Source organism: Scyliorhinus torazame, chromosome 10 (assembly GCF_047496885.1).
Source record: "Scyliorhinus torazame isolate Kashiwa2021f chromosome 10, sScyTor2.1, whole genome shotgun sequence".
Taxonomy (NCBI): Eukaryota; Metazoa; Chordata; class Chondrichthyes; order Carcharhiniformes; family Scyliorhinidae; genus Scyliorhinus; species Scyliorhinus torazame.
In genome coordinates this window covers 171,258,810-171,280,579 of record NC_092716.1, presented here as the reverse complement: position 1 = coordinate 171,280,579, position 21,770 = coordinate 171,258,810, and the positions used below count along the sequence as shown (strand labels likewise).

Here is a 21,770-nt window from a genome sequence, read left to right as displayed (position 1 = left end):
GTCGTCCCGGACATTGTAAAATTGTGGGCACTGCCCCTTGAGCCACCCTTCCGTCATGTGGCGCATTACACGCTGTAGAATGGGGTCAGCCGCAGTCTCACGGCGAATGTGGGCCAGACGTGCGTCAGTGGCCGGCAGATTGGCCGATGTGAAAGCTACTTGTGCGTCGACCTGACAAACGAACCCCTCCGATTCGGGCGGTGTGTTAACTGCCTTGGACAGAGTGTCTGCGATGATGAGATCCTTCCCTGGGGTGTAGACAAGTTGGAAGTCATACCTCCGGAGCTTGAGCAGAATGCGCTGGAGGCTAGCGGTCATATCGTTGAGGACCTTCTGAATGATGCCGACCAGGGGGCGATGGTCGGTCTCCACAGTGAACTGCGGAAGACCATATACATAATCGTGAAATTTGTCGATGCCAGTCAACAAGCCTAAGCACTCCTTCTCAATCTGTGCATAGCGCTGTTCTGTGGGGGTCATGGCCCTCGACGCATTGGCGACCGGAGCCCATGATGAGGTGTCATCCCGTTGCAGGAGTACCGCCCCAATGCCGGACTGGCTGGCGTCATTTGAGATCTTTGTTCCCCGTGTAGTATCGAAAAACGCCAGTACCCTGGCGGTGGTGAGCTTGACCTTGAGCTCCTCCCATTCACTCTGGTGTGCGGGCAGCCACTGGAATTCCGTTGTCTTTTTGACCAGGTGGCGAAGAGCAGTCGTGTGTGAGGCAAGGTTAGGAATGAACTTCCCCAGGAAGTTGACCATCCTGAGAAAGTGCAGCACTGCCTTCTTGTCTGATGGCTGCTGCATGGCTGTGATGGCTGCCACTTTGTCGGCATCCAGCCGCACACCTGACCGGGAGATGTGGTCCCCCAAAAACTTTAGCTCAGTCTGGTCAAAAGAGCACTTGGCTCGGTTGAGGCGCAGGCCCTGATCTCGTATCCGTGCAAAGACACGCTGGAGACGACTGATGTGCTCCTGTGGTGTGGTGGACCAGATGATAACGTTGTCTACGTAGACGCGTACCCCTTCGATGCCCTCCATCATTTGTTCCATGATGCGATGGAACACCTCGGAGGCCGAGATGATGCCGAATGGCATCCTGTTGTAGCAGTATCTGCCAAATGGAGTGTTGAAAGTGCACAGCTTCCTGCTGGACTGATCCAATTGAATCTGCCAAAAACCCTTTGAGGCATCAAGCTTGGTGAATATTTTTACCTGTGCCATTTCGCTCGTGATTCTTCTCGTTTGGGTATGGGGTAGTGTTCCCTCATGATGCTGTTATTCAAATATTTTGGGTCAATACAGATCCGGAGCTCGCTGGAGGGCTTCTTGATGCACACCATGGAGCTGACCCATGGCGTTGGCTCCCAGACACGGGAAAGCACACCTTGGTCCTGCATGTCCTGCAGCTGCTGCTTGAGACGGTCCTTGAGTGGTGCTGGGACTCTACGAGGTGCGTGAATGACCGGGGTGGCGTCCGGTTTGAGCCGTATTCGGTACGTGTAGGGCAGTGCGCCCAGGCCCTCGAAAACCTCCTGGTTGTGCGCGAGGAGTGAGTGGAGCTGCGCCCTAAAGTCTGCATCCGGGAAATCGGACGTGCCTTCTGGAGACAGAGTGTGTACCGCTCAACGAGGTGGAGGATCTTGCACGCCTGTGCGCCTAACAGAGAGTCCTTCGAGGATCCAACTAATTTAAACGACAATGTGGCTTTGTGTGAGTTGTGTGTAACCTCGAGCTGGCAGGACCCCATGTCCGGGATGAAGTTTCCATTGTAGTCAACCAGTTGACAGTGGGATGGCAGAATCGGTGGTTTAACCTTCAGGGTCTGGAAGGCTGACCATGCAAGGAGATTGGCGGAGGCACCAGTGTCCAAGCGAAATGTGATCTGTGATCGGTTGACCATTAGGGTGGCACACCACTCATCGCCCAGATCAAAGCTGTGCACTGGCAGCGGCTGGTGGTTCCGACTTGGTGACATCCGGTTCTTCTAGATTACCGCAACGCAGAAGGGCTCCCTGTCTTTGGTATCGCTGGTCTGCATACTGTCAGGATATGACTCAGTGTATGGGGGCTGAATTGCCCGCACATCCCTGCGAGGCTGGCAGAATTGTTGAGAGTTGGCAGGTTGAGCTGCTCGACAGCAGGCAGCGTAGTGGCCCATCCTGCCACAGCGGAGGCATTGTCACGCTTTGGCCGGACATTGGCGCTTTAAATGGGCGGAGCCACAGTTGCTGCACGTCATGATGTCATGGCGTTTGTTGCGCCACCGCGCATGCGCGGTGCGGTCCTGCATAGAGCGCGCCTGCGCATCACGTCCCTCTGCGTCAACATCCCCTCTTTTGGCGCATACAAGCGCGGGGGGCCTCGGAAAGCGCGCAAAATGGGCACCCTCATCCGGGCCACGGGCCGGGAGGAACTCAATCGACTGGATCCGCTCCGCCTCGTAGCACCCGTGCCGTGCCGTTTCGGCCGCCTGGTTTTGGGAGTACCGGCTGGTCGCGTTCTCATGGAGGACGCAGGTCTCGATGGCAGTCGCTAGGGTGAGGTGCTTAATTTTGAGGAGCTGCTGGCGTAGGGTGTCCGAGATGACCCCAAAAACTATCTGATCCGGTATCATGGAGTCGGAGGTGGCCTCATCGCCGCAGGACTGCACGAGGATACGGAGGTGTGTCAAGTAAGATTGAAAAGGCTCTTCCTTACCCTGCAAGCGCTGCTGGAAGTGGTACCTCTTGAAGCTCTCATTGACTTCCACGCTGAAGTGTTCCTCGAACTTTAGAAGCACCGTCTTCTATTTAGTCTTGTCCTCGCCTTCCGCGAATGCCAGGGAGTTGTAGATGTGGATGGCGTGTTGCCCCACTGTGGAGAGGAGGAGGGCGATCTTCCTGGTGTCCGATGCATTCTCCCTGTCTGTGGCTTCGAGGAAGAGCTGGAAACGCTGTTTAAACAGCTTCCAGTTGACGCCAAGATTTCCAGCGATTCGGAGCGGCTGCGGCGGGCTGATGTTTTCCATGGAGCAGGATGGCGGATTTCTGAAAGGGTGCAGATAGGTCTCACAGTTGCTAGTTACCGTCCACTACTGGTATCATGTCGTGTTGGGTGTTCCGATGCGCAAATGATCCAACACAGCTGTAGATGGTACAACTCTGTTTTATTGTCTTAAACAATGACAACTACTAACTGCTGGCTTAAGTTTGTGCTTCACCAGCTAACCTGTGGACCCAGCCCTATCACTATCTTGGTGAGGCACTCAGCACATGGTCTATGCCTGAGTGGCACACTGCGAGCTCTGTGCTCTGAGCTATCTCCTGGTAGAATGAGCGGGAACTGTGGTGTTCCCTGTTTTATAGCGCGTGTGCTCTAACTGGTGATTGGCTGTGATGTTGTGTATGTGTTGGTTGGTCCAACTACCTGTCCATCAGTGTGTGTGTGATTGCACCATGATATGCTGATGTGGATATCATGACAAGGTCTACTCCTCCACGCTATCCCTGTAAACCCACCTAACCTTTTGGACACTAAGGGGCAATTTAGCATGGCCATCCACCTAACCTGCACATCTTTGGATTGTGGGAAGAAACCGGAGCACCCGGAGGAAACCCACGCAGACACGGGGAGAAAGTGCAAACTCCACAGAGATAGTCACCCGAGGCTAGAATTGAACCCAAGTCCCTGAAGCTGTGAGGCAGCAGTGCTAACTACTGTGTCACCGTGCCGCCCTTGTTGATGTGGGGTACATCAAAAAGCAACTGATACAGTGCCACAACCCAGACATGTGAGCAAAGTTATAAGTGATGCTCACATACCACAAATAGATAATGAGAAAACAACATGGTTATTTAAATAAGTCAATTTTGCAGCAGGTCAGCACTGCAGGCTAGCAGCAGCTGGAAGTCCTACTTACAGAGCACAGCACCAGTGTGAATGGTCCTGTTTATATAATAATGGAATAAGACTCAAGGTAAAATAGAAGGGGACTGACTACAGCCAGATCACCCCACAACCCCTTGGACACGAAAATATTTCCACACTGTCTATACTAGACCACCATTTCTCCATCCCCGGTGTCAATGTGCTTCTCTCATTTTGGCCACGTCAACGGCCTGCTAGCAGTGGCATTCTTCAATCCATGCGTAAAGCTTCTAGGGGCTGCTGAACACACATCTCTCCCATCATCAGAACAATGTGCATCTCCCATAATTTCCTTCTCTTTTGTCCTCTGCTGCGTGCTGACCAAGTTGCATACCATCTGATTCTATCTTTGCACCCAATTTGCCAGACCTGAGAAGGTCACTGAAACATTTTGTGACCGTGCATCAAATTCCTTCTCACCATGCTTCCGCTACTGACCTTGTTAACCACGTCCAAGCATGTCTTCTTTGTGAGCTATGCAGGCTACCTGTTGCGACTGGCAGGGAACAGGGAATTTCTTCTATTTATTACTGCCTTCAGCAGTACCTCCAGTGAGGCACCCAAAATGTGGGATTGTCCAGGCATGGGCCTCCTTTCTCAATGCTCTTTGCCCAGCACCCTCTTCCACCCCTTGGGCAAAAGGCAATCTCAACAATGGCTGCTATTGGCTGCCACCTCAGTCCTGCCTCCTTTGCACACTTGCCACTGCTAATTGGGAGGTGAACGCGACTCAAGACCAGTTAACAACTTTGCATGTGAAAATAGTAATGCATTTGTGTTGCTGATGTGGTGTGGGGTTGGGATGTGGGAATGAATGTGATGTTGGGATCCCGACCCCACTATTGAAACTTAGGCTAGACCACATTTACCTGCCTAATTTAATTTAACAATCTTGCTCAAATTAGGCAGTAAATGACTTCCTTAATATTCAGAACCCTTATTCCTTTAGGTTCTTTGTCCTTATATATATATTTTTTGTCCAGATTACAGACACAAAAGACATACAGATTGTGAAACAAGGAGCAGTGCACAAACTAATCATCAGTAAAACAGGCGAGGAGAGTGAAGGAAAGTACACATTCAGAGCAAAAGGAGCTGAGAGTGAAGCTATACTCTCTATTGCAGGTATTGAAGTTGCCTGGTACTCAGAACATTACAATCACAATGTACATTGTTCAACTTACAATTATACTGAACATTTGGAGGCAAATTTTCATCTTCACCTCCGGGCGGTGATCTGGTGGAACAGATTGCTTACCCAGTGTTGAACCTGCCAGATTTTCAGTCCAATTAATTTTCCTTGTAACATTGAGAAAACTAATAGGATTCAATTGAATTTAAAGAGATTCTGTCCTATTGCCTCTTTTTTCTCTCCTGTGTCCAGGCTGATAACATATATGCAATTAAGGTCATGATATCTCATTGTTATAACCATAAGAGGAAGTATCCCATTTGCACAACTGAACTAGGAATATACTCTCGGCATAATGAGACACTTATTTTGTTGTCTTTTTTTTTTGCAGATCCACCTGTTATCGATCCTGATCTACTTGCAACATTAGCCAAGGATCCAATCACTGTTAAGGCAGGACAGACAGCAACTATTAAGATCCCATTTAAGGGGAAACCTATTCCTAAAGTTACATGGTTCAAAGATGGCATTGAGATGTTTGAAGATAATAGAACAGAGATAGAGAAGACTGCCACACAGACAGTGTTAGTGCTAAAACACTGCGTGCGAGAGGATAGTGGAAACATCACGTTGAAACTCAAGAGTGATTGTGGTTCAGTCTCAGCGAATCTGCAGTTAAATGTCATTGGTAAGCTAAAGAAGAACAAGCATTTTTGTTTAACCTTTCTTTCTTTGTGATCTATATGCAGAAACAAAATGAACCACTGAAGACTCATGACCAAGGACGTGCTTATATTAACTGTTAAAAAGATATTTGAATTTTCAGTGATGGGCTGAAAGGATCACATGACTAGATTTCAAATGTTAAATGTAGCAAGTGAAATAAAAGTAAAATTGACTGAACACTATTTCGCTGGGAGCTAATACACGAAACGGCAGAAAATAGATCCCTTTAACTTTTAACATGACTGAAAGCCCAAGGATCAGTTATATGGTACATCCCACTCTCCACAAAATATCAATTGACACAAGAAACAGCCCAACATCACTCCCAGCTTCCGCTCTCCATTTAGCTGGGCCTAATGTTGAGTGGCCGTCACAAAATGCGTCTCTCAGTTTTCAGAAAATTGCTAAACTCGTTACCAGCAGCAAGACTCATTCTAATGATTTCCCCTCACAGCCTGATCAGGAAATGTTTTGCGATTTTGGAATGACATGCGATGTGTCCCTTTGACCAGAGACCAGGTTCCTTCCCGCATCCTGCTTGGTCAATTACAGAAAGACCACACTCTCCTTTCTAATGACCACACCAGCTACAGTCCTTTCTCTCTCTCTCTCTGTGAGACCCCTCTCCCTCTTTTTCTCCTTTTCGGCCCAAAAGATTTTAGAGACTGAGGCCCAGATTTTCCAGAGTTGGGCCGACTCCAGAGGCCTTTAAAAATGTTCCCTATAACTGACTCGGTTAATTTCGGCGCGTGGTAAGGGTGCGGTTCCCTGCACTTCCATCCTGGCCCGTACCTTTGCAGGGGTTGTCATCTCCTAACCCACTTCACTGTAATTGTCATGACACCTGGCCAGCTTCCCCTCAGAGGAGTCGTAAATCATAGTCCGGATCCTTTTGAAAAGTAAGTTTTAAATCCCATATCTGTTCCATGCCACTTTTACCATCTCTATGCCACTCACCCAGTATGTACTATGTACAGAACCACTAATCCATATAATAAAAATGAAATGCTTGAAATGCTCATAAAAAACACCTATATATAAATCTGCTTTGAAAAAGCTGCTGCAGGTTAGCACTGCTGCCTCACGACGCTGAGGACCCGGATTTGATCCTGGCCCCGGGTCCCTGTCCATGTGGAGTTTGCACATTCTCCCCATGTTAGCTTGGGTCTCACCCACGACCCAAAGATATGCAGGGTAGATGGATTGGCCACACTAAATTGCCCCTTAATTGGAGAAAAATAATTGGGTACTCTAAATTTATTTTTTTTAAATGAAAAAGCTGCTCTCACAACATTGCCATTTATAGTTTTAATCGAGAAATTTATCTTCTGTAAACAGATGCCTGCTGAGCGAATCCATTTGTCTCCAGAGCGGAGAATCCAGGCCCTATTCTTGGAAATAGTGACCATGGGTGAAATTCTCCACCCCCCGCCGGGTCGGAGAATCGCCGGGGGCTGGCGTGAATCCCGCCCCCGCCGGATGCCGAAGTCTCCGGCACCGGATATTCGGCGGGGGCGGGAATCGGGCCGCGCCAGTTGGCGGGCCCCCCCGCTCGATTCTCCGGCCCGGATGGGCCGAAGTCCCACCGCTAAAATGCCTGTCCCGCCGGCGTAAATTAAACCACCTACCTTACCGGCGGGACAAGGTGGCGCGGGCAGGCTCCAGGGTCCTGGGGGGGGGGGCGATCTGGCCCTGGGGGGTGCCCCCACGGTGGCCTGGCCCGCGATCGGGGCCCACCGATCCGCGGGCGGGCCTGTGCCGTGGGGGCACTCTTTCCCTTCCGCCTCCGCCACGGTCTCCACCATGGCGGAGGCAGAAGAGACTCCCTCCACTGCGCATGCGTGGGAAGCTGTCAGCGGCCGCTGACACTCCCGCGCATGCGCCGCCCGGAGATGTCATTTCCGCGCCAGCTGGCGGGGCACCAAAGGCCTTTTCCGCCAGCTGGCGGGGCGGAAATTCATCGGGCGCCGACCTAGCCCCTCAAGGTTGGGGCTCAGCCCCCAAAGATGCGGAGTATTCCGCACCTTTGGGGCGGCGCGATGCCCCTCTGATTTGCGCCGTTTTGGGCGCCAGTCGGCGGACATCGCGCCGTTTCCGGAGAATTTCGCCCCATGAAGCCATTGTCAATTGTCATAAAATTGATTAATTCCCTTCAAGGAAGGAAATATTGCCGTCTTTAATTGGCCTGACCTACATGGGACTCCAGACTCACAGCAATGTGATGGACTCTTGAATGCCCCCATGAAATGGTCGAGCAAGCCTCTCAGTTGTATCAAATGTTGCAAAGCCTACAAAAAGGAATTAAACTGAACACAGGGCAGGACGGTAGCGCAGTGGGTAGCACTGTTGCTTCACAGCTCCAGGGTCCCAGGTTCGATTCCCGGCTTGGGTCACTGTCTGTATGGAGTCTGCACATTCTCCCCGTGTCTGCGTGGATTTCCTCTGGGTGCTCCGGTTTCCTCCCACAAGTCCCAAAAGACGTGCTGTTAGGTAATTTGGACATTCTGAATTCTCCCTCTGTGTACCCAAACAGGCACCGGAATGTGGCGACTAAGGGCTTTTCACAGTAACTTCATTGCCGTGTTAATGTAAGCCTGCTTGTGACAATAAAGATTATTAATTAAAAATCATCCTGCATCGATCTAGGCACCGGAAACAACAATGGCAAACCTAGCCCTGTCAACCCTGCAAAATCCTCTTTACTGACATCTTGGGTCTTGTGCCAAAATTGGGAGAGCTGTTGCACAGACTGGTGAAGCAACTGCCTGACATAGTCACACTCACAGAATCATAACTTACAGATAATGTCCCAGACACTACCACCACCATTCCTGGGTATATCCTGTCCCATTGGCAGGACGGATCCAGCAGAAGTGGCGACACAGTGGTATATAGTCGGGAGAGAGTCGCTCTGGGCGTCCTCAATATTGACTCTGGGTTCTACAATGTCTTGTGGCATCAGCTAACCTGCTGATTACCATGCTCATCCTCAGCTGATGAATCAGTATTCCTCCATGTTGAACGCCACTTGGAGGAAGCACTGTGGCATGGACACAAAATATGCTCTGGGTGGGGTCTTCAATGTCTATCATCAAGAGTTGCTCGGCAGAACTACTACTGACCAAGCTGACCGAGTACTAAAAGACATAACTGAGAGACTGAGCCTGCAAACGATGGTGGGGGAACAGCAAGAGGGAGAAACCTACTTGACCTTGTCCTCACCAATTTACCTGTCGCAGATGCAACTATCTATGACAGCATTGGTAAGACTTTCTTGGATGTGGAGTCACAAAAGGCCAGATCAGGTCGGGACGACAGAGTTCCTTCTCTAAAGGACATTAGTGAACCAGATGGATTTCTACAACCATTGGCAATGGTTCCATGGTCATCAGACTTTTAATTCCAAATTTATATCAAATTCAAATGTCACTATCTGTCATGGTGGGATTCGAAGCTGAGTCCCCAGAGCATTGTTCTGGTTTTCTGGATTATTAGTCCAGTAATTATAGTACGAAACCACTGCCTCCCCTGTATAGTATAGTCGACCTAATAGCATAATGGAATGTAAAACCTTTAGACGTTTTGAATGGTAGACAACTCAGCAGCTTGCACAAAAGCATCTTAAAGGAGGAAGACTTTTTGATACCAAAGCTGTGGTTGTGAAAAATGCATTAAAAAGGTGGACTGGTGCAGGTGAAGAATTTCTTTTCTGGTGAACATTATTTTCCAGACAAGCCATTTGAAAGTGAAAATGATGAAGACTAGATCATTGAGCAGTGTCTGCTCACCCAAAACCTACTCAGCAACACTGAGTTAAGGTGCACCTAGAATTACTCAGCTGTAGAATTCACCACAGTCTTGATGCATGCAGGAGTCCAGAGCTAAATGCCAGAGGAGAGATGAGAACAGCTATTGGCGGTGAGAATACCTGTCCTCAACATCAAGGCAGCATTCAACTGAATGTGGCATCAAGGAACCCAAGCAAAAAGTATGTCACTGGACTGGAGGTGAAAAGAAAACCTTACAGTGATTTGAGCCTTACATGAAACAAAGGAAGATGGTTGTCAGGGACCAATGTTCACAACCCAAGACATCAGTGCCATGTTGGTCAGGGAAGCATCCTTAGCACAGCCATTTTCAATGTTTCTTCAATGATATTCATTCCATCATGAAATCAGAGTGGAGCTAGCCATCTCCATAATTAAGTGACCCATACCAGCTAACACCAGGACCCGACTAACCTACCCAAACTTGAATGGATAAATGGCAGGTAATATTTGTGTCACGTAAATACCAGAGAATGAAAGTTAACAAGAGAAAACCCAGTTATCTGTCTCTGACCTGCAATGTCACCAGCACTGTTGAGTTTTCTCAACATCAATGTCCTTGAGGACCCCATTCAATCAGAAGTTTAACTGAGCTGGACATATCTGCACCACTGATACAAAAGCAGGGAAATGACCGGGAACGCCTAGACAAGTTGCCTACCTCCTGACACCTTGAAGCTTTCTTATTATCTGCAAGGCTCAGTCCAGGTTCATGACGGAATACTCACTACCCATTTGAGAGGATACTCAAGAAGTGTATCACACACAGAAAATTACAGAGCTACAAAAACTTGACAAAAAGGAAAGTCAATGGCTGCGATCTTCCCGAAAGGGAACAAAATCCCCGAGCGAGCAGTGCCGAGAATCACATGGCTATTCAACGTGACTCGCTTTGAATAAAGGGCCTGAACGGGGAATGCACTGACGGGAACGCACATAGCCCCATTTTCTTACAACGGGGAGTTCCATTTTTATAGCATCCCGATCTCTGAGGACCACAAAAGAAATCCACAACCTCTTACCCCACCCCAACCCTTCCCCCACCCCCAACCACACCTCTTACCCCACCCCCAACCCCAGCCCAAATGCAACATGGGAAAGTCCCACAGACCCCTAGGTGGGCAACCCCAACCCAATCACACACATGCAAAAGAATGCCAGTTTGGCAGTGCCAACATGACAGTGCCCCTTCCAGGTTGGCACTACCAGGGTACCCAGGTGGCAACAGCAGTGCTAGGGCACCACCCTGCCCAAAGGGCATACAGCTGGGGGCCTCTGATCGCGATCTCCCTGTGCCATTCCGTTGGGGCCCAGTACCAAATAGCTCTCACCAAAGCCCCGAAGGTGAAGGGATTGAATCCCAAAGCTTCGGGTACCTTGGGAATCTGCACATTAGATTCGCTACAATATGCAGATTTGCTAAAAGGTGATCCTGCCTTTGAACTCTAATTGCACATCAAGAAGGCCTATTGATGTTTAATACTGTCAATGGAATCATTCTGCTTTCTGTTTACTTTATGCAGATAGACCCAAACCTCCTCAAGGAAAATTGGAATTCCTGGAGCACACAAGGAAGTGCATTACAATGAAATGGAAGGCACCGCGTGATAATGGAGGGAGACAAATAACCAACTTCATAATTGAGAGGAAACTTGTTGGGAAAAAATCATGGATCAAGGTTGGTGAGGTTGACAGCAACACTACAACTTTCTCCACCAACAAGGTTGAAGAAGGACAAGCATACCAGTACCGAATCCGAGCCGTAAACAGTGAAGGCATGAGCGATCCCCTCGTTTCTGAAGAGGTCTCAGCCGGTGACCCCATTGGTAAGTGTTCAACCTACTATTACAGTTTATTGAAGCTGAAATTAGAACTTCAATTTGAAGGCACTACCATATTCTTAAAGATTACACAATACTAGATGAATCCTCTGTTATTGGTTCTATTTCATCCAGTCATAAGGAACGTTTCTTCCTGTATAATTACATTCCGAAGTATTCTTTTTACTTCAAGCACTTTGAGATATTTTTCAAAGAGATAGTGTGACATAAATGGAAGTTTTTTTCACAAATCTCTCGAACTCTGCCATATTCAATGACCTAGCCTCCACTGCTCTTTCGGGTAGAGGATTCCAAAGTTTACTAATCCTTTGAGAGAGAAACAAATCCTTCTCATCTGCATCTTAAAGGGAAAGTCCTTCCCTTTAAACTGTTCCCCCTAGTTGTAGACGTCCCTGCAAGAGGAAACATCCTCTTCGCATCCACCTTGTCAAGTCCCCTCAGAATCCTATATGTGTAGTACCCTCAATAACGACACGAGAGGGCAGAATGGTAAATGAAGGCTTTAATAAACAGAGAACTAGTCAGTGACCGAGACGTGTGCATACTGAGTGCCACCTACAGGGCATCACCTTATATACGGCTTCCTGGTGGGCGGAGCCAGAGGTGGAGTCCCCCAGGGTTCCAAACCCGGTCTTAAAGGGGCATCACCTACATGGTGTTAAGGGTACAGTAACCATTCATCACAATATGTTTCAATAAGATCGCCGCTCATTCTTCTAAAAGCTGATGAGTATAGGCCTGGCTGCTCAACGTTTCCTCATAAGACAACCCCTTCACCCCAGGAATCAACCAGTTAAACCTTTAGTCAACAGTTTCCAATGCAATTGTATTCTCCGCTCTAAGGAGTACACAGTACCCCAGATACTGTTGTAATTGTTCCTTGCTTTCATATTCCATCCCTCTTGCAATAAACACCTATATTCCATTTGCCTTCATAGAATCACAGAATTATTTTTTCTTTGAGAAAATATTTTATTAAGGCATTTATAATTTTAAACAAAGAGATCCAACAAACATTAAAAAAACCAATAACCTAACCATTCCCCCCCCCCAAGCATAAACCCTAACTATCATAGTCCATGTAACTACTCCACCTCACGGTTCTCCCTTCATTGGTTTTCCTACCCTTATTCATCACTTCCATGCCTCCCCCTCGCCCCAACCCCTCCCTGCTGACGGACTAATTGTCCTTGAAGAAGTCGATGAGCGGCTGCCACCTCCGAGTGAACCCCTATAACAAACCCCTTCGGCCAATTTGATTTTCTCCAGCCTGAGAAACCCCGCCATGTTGCTGAACCAAACCCCCGACTTTGGAGGCTCCGAGTCCCTCTATCCCAACAGAATCCGTCTCCGGGTCAACAGGGAGGCAAAGGCCAGAACGTCGCCCCCCCCCCCCCCCCCCCCCACCCTCCCCGGGCTCCCGGATCTTTGGACACTCCAAATATTGCCACATCTGGACTCAGAGTCACCCTCCCTTCCAGGGCCTCTGACATAACATCCGCAAATCCCTGCCAAAATCCCCTTAGCTTCGGACACATCCAGAACATATGCACATGATTCGCAGGACCCCTCCCCCCACACCGCCCACATCTGTCCTCCACCTCCTCAAAAAACCTGTTCATCCGGGCCACAGTCATATGAGCCCTGTGGACCACGTTAAATTGGATCAGGCTAGCCTGGCACACGACGAGCTGTATAGTCTCTCCTCAGGGCCTTCTCCCATAGCCCGACTTCCAACTCCCCTCCCAACCTTTCCTCCCACTTCCTCTTCACCTCCCCTATTGGAACCCCTTCCCACTCCATCAGTTCCTTATATATTTCCGAGACCTTCCCCTCTCCAACCTCTGTTTTTGACATCACCTTATCCTGTAGCCCCTTAGTGTGAGGCGCAGGAAGCCTGGGACCTGCCTCCAAACAAAATCCTGCACTTGCAAATACCGGAACCTATTCCCACCTGGCAGCTCAAACTCCTCTTCTAGCTCCTCCAAACTCGGTAAATCCTCCTCAATAAAGGTATCTCTGAATCTCTCGATCCCTGCCCACTGCCACCTCCTAAAGCCCCCCCCCCCCCCCCGGAGCGAACCGGTGATTGTCACAGATCGGTGACCACCAATCTGTGGTCAATCTGGCCAAAACCCCCTCCAGTCCCATGTGCTGCCTCCACTGTCCCCACACCCTCAGGGCTGCCACTGCCACCAGGCTTGTGGAGTACCAAGCCCGCGAGAACGGCAGAGATGCCGTTAACAAAGCCTTCAGACTCGTGCCCTTAAAAGATGCCATCTCTACCCGCTCCCACACCTCCTCCTCCCCCACTACCCACTTCATAACCATCGATATGGTAGCCGCCCAGTAATAGTTGATAAACTTTTGAAGGGCCAGTCCTCACTCCCCGCGCCCCCGCTCAAGTAGGACCTTCCCCACGGGGCTTTCACGGCCCAAATAAAACCCGAGATCGCCACATTCACCTTCCTGAAAAACGCCTTGGGGATGAAAATTGGGAGACATTGAAAAACGACCAGCAATCTCGGGAGGACTGTCATTTTCACAGTCTATACCCTCCCCGCCAGTGACAGCGGGAGTACGTCCCACTTTCGGAAGTCACATTCTGTACCCTCCCTGCCAATGACGGCGGGAGTATGTAGAATCACAGAATTATTCCGCACAGAAGAAGGCCATTTGGCTCATTGTGGCTGCACCATCTCTCCAAATGACCACATAACTTAGTGCCAATCCGCTGCCTTTTCCCCATACCCCTGCACATTCAACATTGTTTCTATTCAAGTCATCATTTAACGCTCTTTTGAAAGCCTCGATTGAACCTGCCTTCACTACACTTCCAGGCAGTGCATTCCAGACCTGAACCACTCGCTGTGTGAAAATGTTTTTTCTTACATCACTTTTGCTTCTTTCGCAAATCACTTAAAATCATGCCATTTTGTTCATGATCGTTTTACAAGTGGGAACAGTTTCTCCCTATCTACTCTTCCCAGTCCCCTTATGACTGTGACTATCTCTATCAAATCTCCTCTTAACCTTCTCTCCAAGGAGAACTGTCTCAACCTCTCCAATCTATTCTCATAACTGAAGTTTCTCATCCCTGGAAACACTCTCCTGCATTATTTTGCACTCTCTCCAATGTGTTCACATTCTTCCGATAGTGCGGTGCGTGCCAAGAATTGTACACAATATTCCAGTTGAGGTTCAGTGTCTTGTATAAGTTCAGCATAACTTCCTTGTTCTTGTACTCTAAGCCCCTATTAATAAAGCTGAGAAGGCTAAATGCTTTATTAACTGTTCTCTCCGCTTGTCCTGTCACCTTCAATGATCTACGCATGTAGACACCCAGGTCGCTCTGCTCCTGTACCCCCTTTGGAATTTTTCTCCTTATTTTATATTGTCCCTCCATGTTCTTCCTACCAAAATGTATCAGCTCATATTACTCTGAATTAAGCTTCATCTGCCATCTCTCTCCCCATTCCATTAACTTGTCTTTGTCCTTTTGAAGTTACATTGTCCCCTGTACACCAAGGCCCAGATCATTATATTTATCAGGGAAAGCAAGGGTCCCGGTACCGAACCACGTGAACAAACCTTTGTCCAGCCCGAAAAATATCCATTGACCTTTACTGTCTGTTTCCTATTATTCCTGATTTTTTTTTTAATTGACCAGTCTTCTTTTTAAATTAATTAATTAATTTAGTTAATTAATTTTTTTAATTAACTGTCCCTTTTTTAAAAAAATATATTTTTATTCTCCTTTTTCACATTCTCTCCCGCATTTACACCCATCAACAATAAACAATAATCAGCAAGATATGTCAATCCCCATAATAACAACGATCCCATCCGCCCACCAACCCCCAAACATCAGCCTGCATGTTTACGTAAACAAATGACAAAAAGGAATCAGGGATTACCCAGAGTCACCCTTAATCTACACAGCCCCCCTCCCCCCCCCCCCCCCCCCAACTCATGTTCGATGTTATCCAGTTCTCGAAAGTGCATAATAAATAGTGCCCATGACTTGTAGAACCCCTCTGAGCTTCCCCTCAGTTCAAACTTAACCTTCTCAAGGGTCAAGTATTCCAACAGGTCCCCCCGCCACGCCAGGGCACTGGGTGGCGAGGCTGCTCTCCATCCCAGCAGGATCCGCCTTCGGGCGATCAACGAGGCGAAGGCTATGATATCTGCCTCCGCACCCGTTTCCAACCCTGGCTTGTCCGACACCCCGAATATGGCCTGTGGACCCGGGTCCAGTTTCACATGCACCACCTTGGAAATTGCCCTAAACACCTCCTCCTTCCAGTACTCCCCTAGCTTTGGACAGGACCAAAACATATGAACGTGATTAGCGGGGACCCCCCCGCAACACTCACACACGTCCTCTACTCCTTCAAAAATTCGGCTCACCTCGCCCTCGTGAGGTGCACTCTATATACCACCTTCAGCTGTATCAGCCCCAACATCGCACATGAGGTGGAGGCATTCACTCTCCGGAGCACCTCACACCAGACCCCCTCCTCTATAACCTCTCCCAGCTCTTCCTCCCACTTTGCTTTGATCCCTTCCAGTGGTGTCTTATCCTCTTCCATAGCTCCGTACACCGTGACACTGCCCCCTTCTCCAGTCCCCTTGTCGTCAACACCTCCTGCAGCAATGTGGAAGCCGGTTCCTCTGGGAAGCTCTGTATCTCCTTCCTGGCAAAATCCCGAACCTGCATGTACCTAAACACTTCTCCCTGCTCTAGCCCATACTTCGCTTCCCGCTCCCTCAATCCTGCAAACCGACCCCGAAGAAACAAATCCTTTAGCGTCTTAATCCCCCTTCTCTTCCCATTTCCGAAAACTTCCATCCCACCTCCCCTGGCTGAAATCTGTGGTTCCCCCGATTCGGCATTTCCCTTGACCCTGCCCCCAACCCAAAATGTTGGCGAAACTGCCTCCAGATTTTCAATGAAGCTATTATTACCGGACTCCCTGAATATTTCCCCGGAACTATCGGGAGCGGCGCTGTTGCTAGTGCCTTCAGGCCCGACCCCCTGCACAAACTCTCCTCCATTCTGACCCACTGAGAATCAACCCCTCTGACCCAGCTCCGCACCTTCTCCACATTCGCCGCCCAGTAGTAGTACAACAGGTTCGGGAGACCCAAACATCCTGCCTGCCTTCCCCTCTGTAGCAGCACCTTTCTCACTCTGGCCACCTTCCCTGAATCTCCCTGAAAAAAGACTTTGACAGGAAAATCGGTAGGCATTGAAAAATAAACAGGAATCGCGGCAATACATTCATTTTAACCGCCTGTACCCGACCCGCCGGTGACAGAGGAAGGCCGTCCCACCTTGCCAGATAGGCTTTCACTCTCCGCACCAAACTAGTGCTGATGTACCTGTGAAGTCTCCCCCACTCCCGGGCAACCGGCACCCCCAGATACCTAAAATGAGTCCCTGCTCTACGGAATGGCAGCCCCCCACCCCTGCCCCCACCCCCAGCCGAGACACCACAAAATACTCACTCTTGTCCAGGTTCAGCTTGTACCCCGAGAAAGACCCAAATACCCGCAGTAGCTCCAATATCCCTCCTATCGACGCACTCGGTTCCGACACATACAGCAGCAAGTCGTCGGCATATAAGGACACCCTATGCTCTATCCCCCCCCGCACTATTCCTTTCCATGCTCCCGAACTTCTCAATGTGATGGCCAACGGCTCAGTCGCAAGTGCAAACATCAGGGGGGACATAGGACATCGCTGCCTTGTCCCACGGTGGAGAGAAAAGTATCTCGAACTGATATTATTTGTGCGGACACTCGCCTTCGGTTCCTTATATAATAGCTTTACCCAGTTCACAAACCTTGGTCCAATCCCAAACTGCTCCAGCACTGCCATCAGGAACCCCATTCTACCCGATCAAACGCCTTCTCGGCGTCCAATGCCACAACCACCTCTGTTTCCTTTCTTTCCGCCGGTGCCACCACGTTCAAAACCCTCCTAATGTTCGAAAACAGCTGCCTCCCTTTCACGAACCCCGTCTGATCTTCCCCTATCACCTTCGGAAGGCACTCCTCCAGCCTACCCGCCAGTACCTTCGCCAACACTTTTACGACCACATTCAGAAGTGATATGGGCCGATACGACCCACCCTCCGTCGGATCCTTATCTTTTTTTAGTAACAGGGAAATCGATGCCTGCCCCAAGGTTTGCGGCAACACCCCCTTCCCTATCGCCTCCTCAAACATCCCCACCATCAGGGGTGCCAACCTATCCTTAAATTTTTTATAATATTCCACCGGAAACCCATCCGGCCCTGCCACCTTTCCCGACTGCATCCTCCCAATCGCATCCTTTATCTCCTGCTCCACTATTGCTCCTTCTAATGTAGCCCTGTCCCCCTCCCCTAGCCTCGGGTACTCCAACCCGTCGAGAAATTCCTGCATCTCACGGTCTCCCCCGGGTGGCTCTGACTTGTACAACCTCTCATAAAACTCCTCAAAATCCTTGTTAGTCAGCACTGGAGCCACCACCAACTTCCCTGCCCTATCCTTCACCTGAAGAATTTCCCTTGCCGCTGCCTCCCTCCAGAGCTGACCTGCTAACTTATCTCCATGTTCATAAACTGCACCCCTTGCTTGTCTCAGTTGGTGCGCCGCCTTCCTGGTAGACAGTCGGTGGAAGCTCGCCTGTAGTTCCTTCCTCTTTTCCAGCTTCGCCGGGTCCCCATCCTCTGCATACCTCCTATCTACCTCCAGCATCTCATCTATTACCCTCTGCCACTCCAACCTCTCCTCTTTGTCCACCCTGGCCTTAAACAAAATTACCTCACCCCTCACCACCGCCTTTAGAGCCTCCCAGACGACTGCCTTTGACACCTCACCTGTACAATTGAAACCTACATATTCCTTAATTACCTTTTCAATTTTCTCACAGAACACTTGCTTCCCCAAAAGCCCCACAACCAGTTTCCACCTCGGTCTCTGCGCTGCCCCCTTCTCCAGCGCCATACCCTACCCAATGTGGAGCGTGATCTGACACTGCAATTGCAGAGTATTCCGACCCCTTGACTCCAGCCAGCAAAGCCTTTCCCACCACAAAAAAGTCGATCCGTGAGTATACCTTATGGACCGCTGAGAAAAACGAGTACTCCCGTTCCCTTGGGTGCAGGAACCTCCAAGGGTCCACCCCTCCCATTTCCACCATTAGCCCAGTCAGCGCCTTTGCCCCCCCCTGATGGGATCTGTCCAACCTTGGCTCCTGCACCAAGTTCCAGTCCCCCCCCACAATCAGCTCATGCGTGTCCAAGTCGGGAATAGCCCCAAGCACCTTCCTTGCGAATCCCACATCGTCCCAATTGGGACCGTATACACGTAACAGCGCCACTAATCTCCCCTCCAGTGCTCCTGTCACACTCACATATCTACCCCCCTGATCTGCCACCACCTTCTCCATCTGGAAGCGTACCCTTTTGCTGACCAACACCGCTACCCCTCGAGCCCTTCCATCAAATCCAGAGTGAAACACTTGGCTAACCCAGCCCTTTTTAAGTCTCACCTGGTCCTTTACCCTCAAGTGAGTTTCCTGCAGCATTGCCACATCGGCTTTCAAACTTTTAAGATGTGCAAGCACCTTGACCTCTTGACCGGACCTCCTAGTGCTCTCTCATTCCACGTGACTATCCTTACTGGGGGTCTCCCCCCCCCCCCCCACCTTTCTTATCCACCATCACCATACCACCGGGCCTGCCCCAAAAGCCTGACCCGCCCCTGTCCATTGTTAACATCGAACCCCTTCCCCCCCCCTCCCAAAAACCCTCCCTACAAAAACATCCCCCAACATCCATCCCTCCACCCCCTCTTGCTCGCCTCGTAGGCCCATTGAAGCCTGCTATCCAGGCTCCAACGTCCGCAGCCCTCCTCTCACCTCACCCCCATTCACTAACTGACTTTAGTTAACTAGCGCGGGTGGCTCCCCCGCCAAGACCTCTCGCCCCCTTCCACCCAGTCCAAGAGAAAGAAACTCCAAAACAAACCCAACAATCCAACCCCTACAATTCACTAACATAAGATTTAACCGTCGCAACACAGAACACCATTAACTTGAACTCTGTACCAATGTAAAGAGAAGTAAATTTCAATACAAATCAGTAAAAAGAAAGTTGTAACATTTGCACATTTTCCAGCCGCTCAAACACAGTCCACAGTCTCTCTTCCAGTTCCGCTCTTCACGTCTGTCCCAAGCCTTCTGCCCTCACGAACGCCTCAGCCGCCTCCGCTGTCTCAAAATAAAAGTCTTTGGCGTTATACGTTACCCTCAGCTTCGCCGGGTAAACCATACCAAATCGCACCCCCTTCTTGTACAAAGCCGCCTTCACTCGCCCAAACGCCGCTCGTCTTTTTGCCAACTCCACCGTCAGGTCCTGGTAGATCCGAACCGCAGTACCATCCCACAGCAGCTCACGCTCCTGCTTCGCCCAGCTTAATACCTTCTCCTTCATGCAAAACTTATGGAAGCAGACAATTATTGCCCTTGGCGGCTCGTTCACTTTGGGCTTCGGCCTTAATGACCGATGAGCTCGGTCTAGCTCGTACAGGGTGGGGCTCTCACCATCCCCCATCAGCTCCGCCAACTTCTTAGTGAAGTATTGCGTTGGTCTTGGGCCCTCTGTCCCTTCGGGTTTTCCAAGTCTTCCAGCTTTGCTCGGAGTCCTCTGTTAACCTCCACCACCCTCCGCAGCTCATCCCCCATCGAGGTGACCTGGTCGCTGTGTCGTGTCACAGCCTCCTCCACCTCCTTCATCTTCTCGCCCTGCTCTCTCACCTCAGCCGATGCCTTTGCCACCTCCACCCTCATCAGGCCGATTGCCTCCTCCACCAATGACCTCAACACGACCACCGTCTCTTTCCTCAAGGCCTCCATGTGCCTCACCAAATGTTTTTCCAGCTCCACCACCATCACCTCGGTCATCTTCTCCACCATAAGTAGTGCAGCCCCGCCTTGCAGCTCGGCTTCCGCCATCCTGTCAACACTTGCTCTTCTTCTCCTTCGGCGGCGAACCCGCGTTTCCTCCTTTCTTCAACGCTGCTCTTCGCATCCTTTAGCGGATTATTGGTTTTTATCTTCTTTCTTTTCTCCTCTCTCCTCCTTCACCCTCCTGTCCTTCATCAATCTGACATTCTTTTTTTGAAAAAAAAAGGGGGAGAGAAAAAAAAAACTTTCACCAAACTTCCTTAAACCTTCTTTCTTTCTCCTCTGCATTCACCCAGAGCTCCCCTGGGACCAGGCTTCAACCTTCTTTCTTCTTCCTAGGTGGGAGCCATCCGACGTGGACCACCCTCCCTACATAGTGCCCTGGCCTCGGGCCTGCCGCCTCAGCCTCCTCGTAGCTCCGCCCCGCTGCTCTAACCTGCCGCGCCGGGCCCGGCGCCTCAGCCCCTGCCGCCCGACACCCACGCGGGGTTCTTCGCCAGTTTTTAAACCGGCCCCGCTGGCTGCTCGTGACGGTCCCCAAGGCCGACGATAGTCGGGGAGTGCGTGAGGACTCGGGGATTTCCCCGAAATTGCCGTGAATCGCGGCCACCGGCGGGAGCTCTTGCTGTTGCGGCCGCCCTGCTTGCCCACGCCACCGGAAGTCTGCTACTGTCTCTTTTATTACATGAGCTATAACTGTTCTCACAAGTCTGTTGCATGGTACAGCATCAAATGCCTTCTGAAGGTCCATGTACACCACATCAACCCTTTCTGGTAACTCCTCAAAAAATGCCAGCAAGTTAGTTTTCATGATTTCCCCATTAGAAATCCATGCTGGCACTTCCTAATCAATCCACATTTTTCCATGTGACTACTAATTCTATCCCTTATAATTGTTTCTCACACTTCCGGTGGCGGCCATGGAGGAATAGGTCGCACATTCGATAGCTCCCGCCTGTAATGGACTTTCGGACCACTTTTGGATTTTTTGGGATAAATCGGCGAACTGTGCTACAGTAAGGAGGATTCCCTCTCTGGTGTATGGAGAATTGGACCAGAAGGGGCCGTGTGAAACGACTTAGTCCTGGTAGCGAGAAGCAAGTGGAGCTGGTACCGCGGGACAGCATGGCGGAGGGCAAGGCCCAAGGAGAGACGGCTCAGTGATTGACGGAGCAGCTGGTGAGGTTTTTTGAGGATTGCTTCGCCAAGCTGAAAAAGGATACGCTGGACCCGATCAAGGCTTCGATTGAAGACCCGGGGAAAGCGATACGGGAGATCGAACAGAAGTTATCCGACCAGGAGGACGATATAACCGTGCTGGAGAACAAGGTTGAGGTGCTGGATGATCGCCAGAAGAGGATGCAGGAGAAGCTGGT

At 50.0% G+C, this 21,770-nt stretch overlaps 1 protein-coding gene across 1 annotated transcript in view; it reads left to right on the top strand.

Annotated features, from left to right (window-relative positions):
- Nucleotides 1–21,770, top strand: part of LOC140431035 (immunoglobulin superfamily member 22-like) — a 181,863-nt gene that overhangs the window by 100,493 nt on the left and 59,600 nt on the right. Inside the window, exons 13-15 of the mRNA XM_072518935.1 lie at nt 4,893–5,034; nt 5,433–5,729; nt 11,118–11,420. Coding sequence (XP_072375036.1) covers nt 4,893–5,034; nt 5,433–5,729; nt 11,118–11,420 — 742 coding nt within the window. The remainder of the gene's footprint in view (nt 1–4,892; nt 5,035–5,432; nt 5,730–11,117; nt 11,421–21,770) is intronic.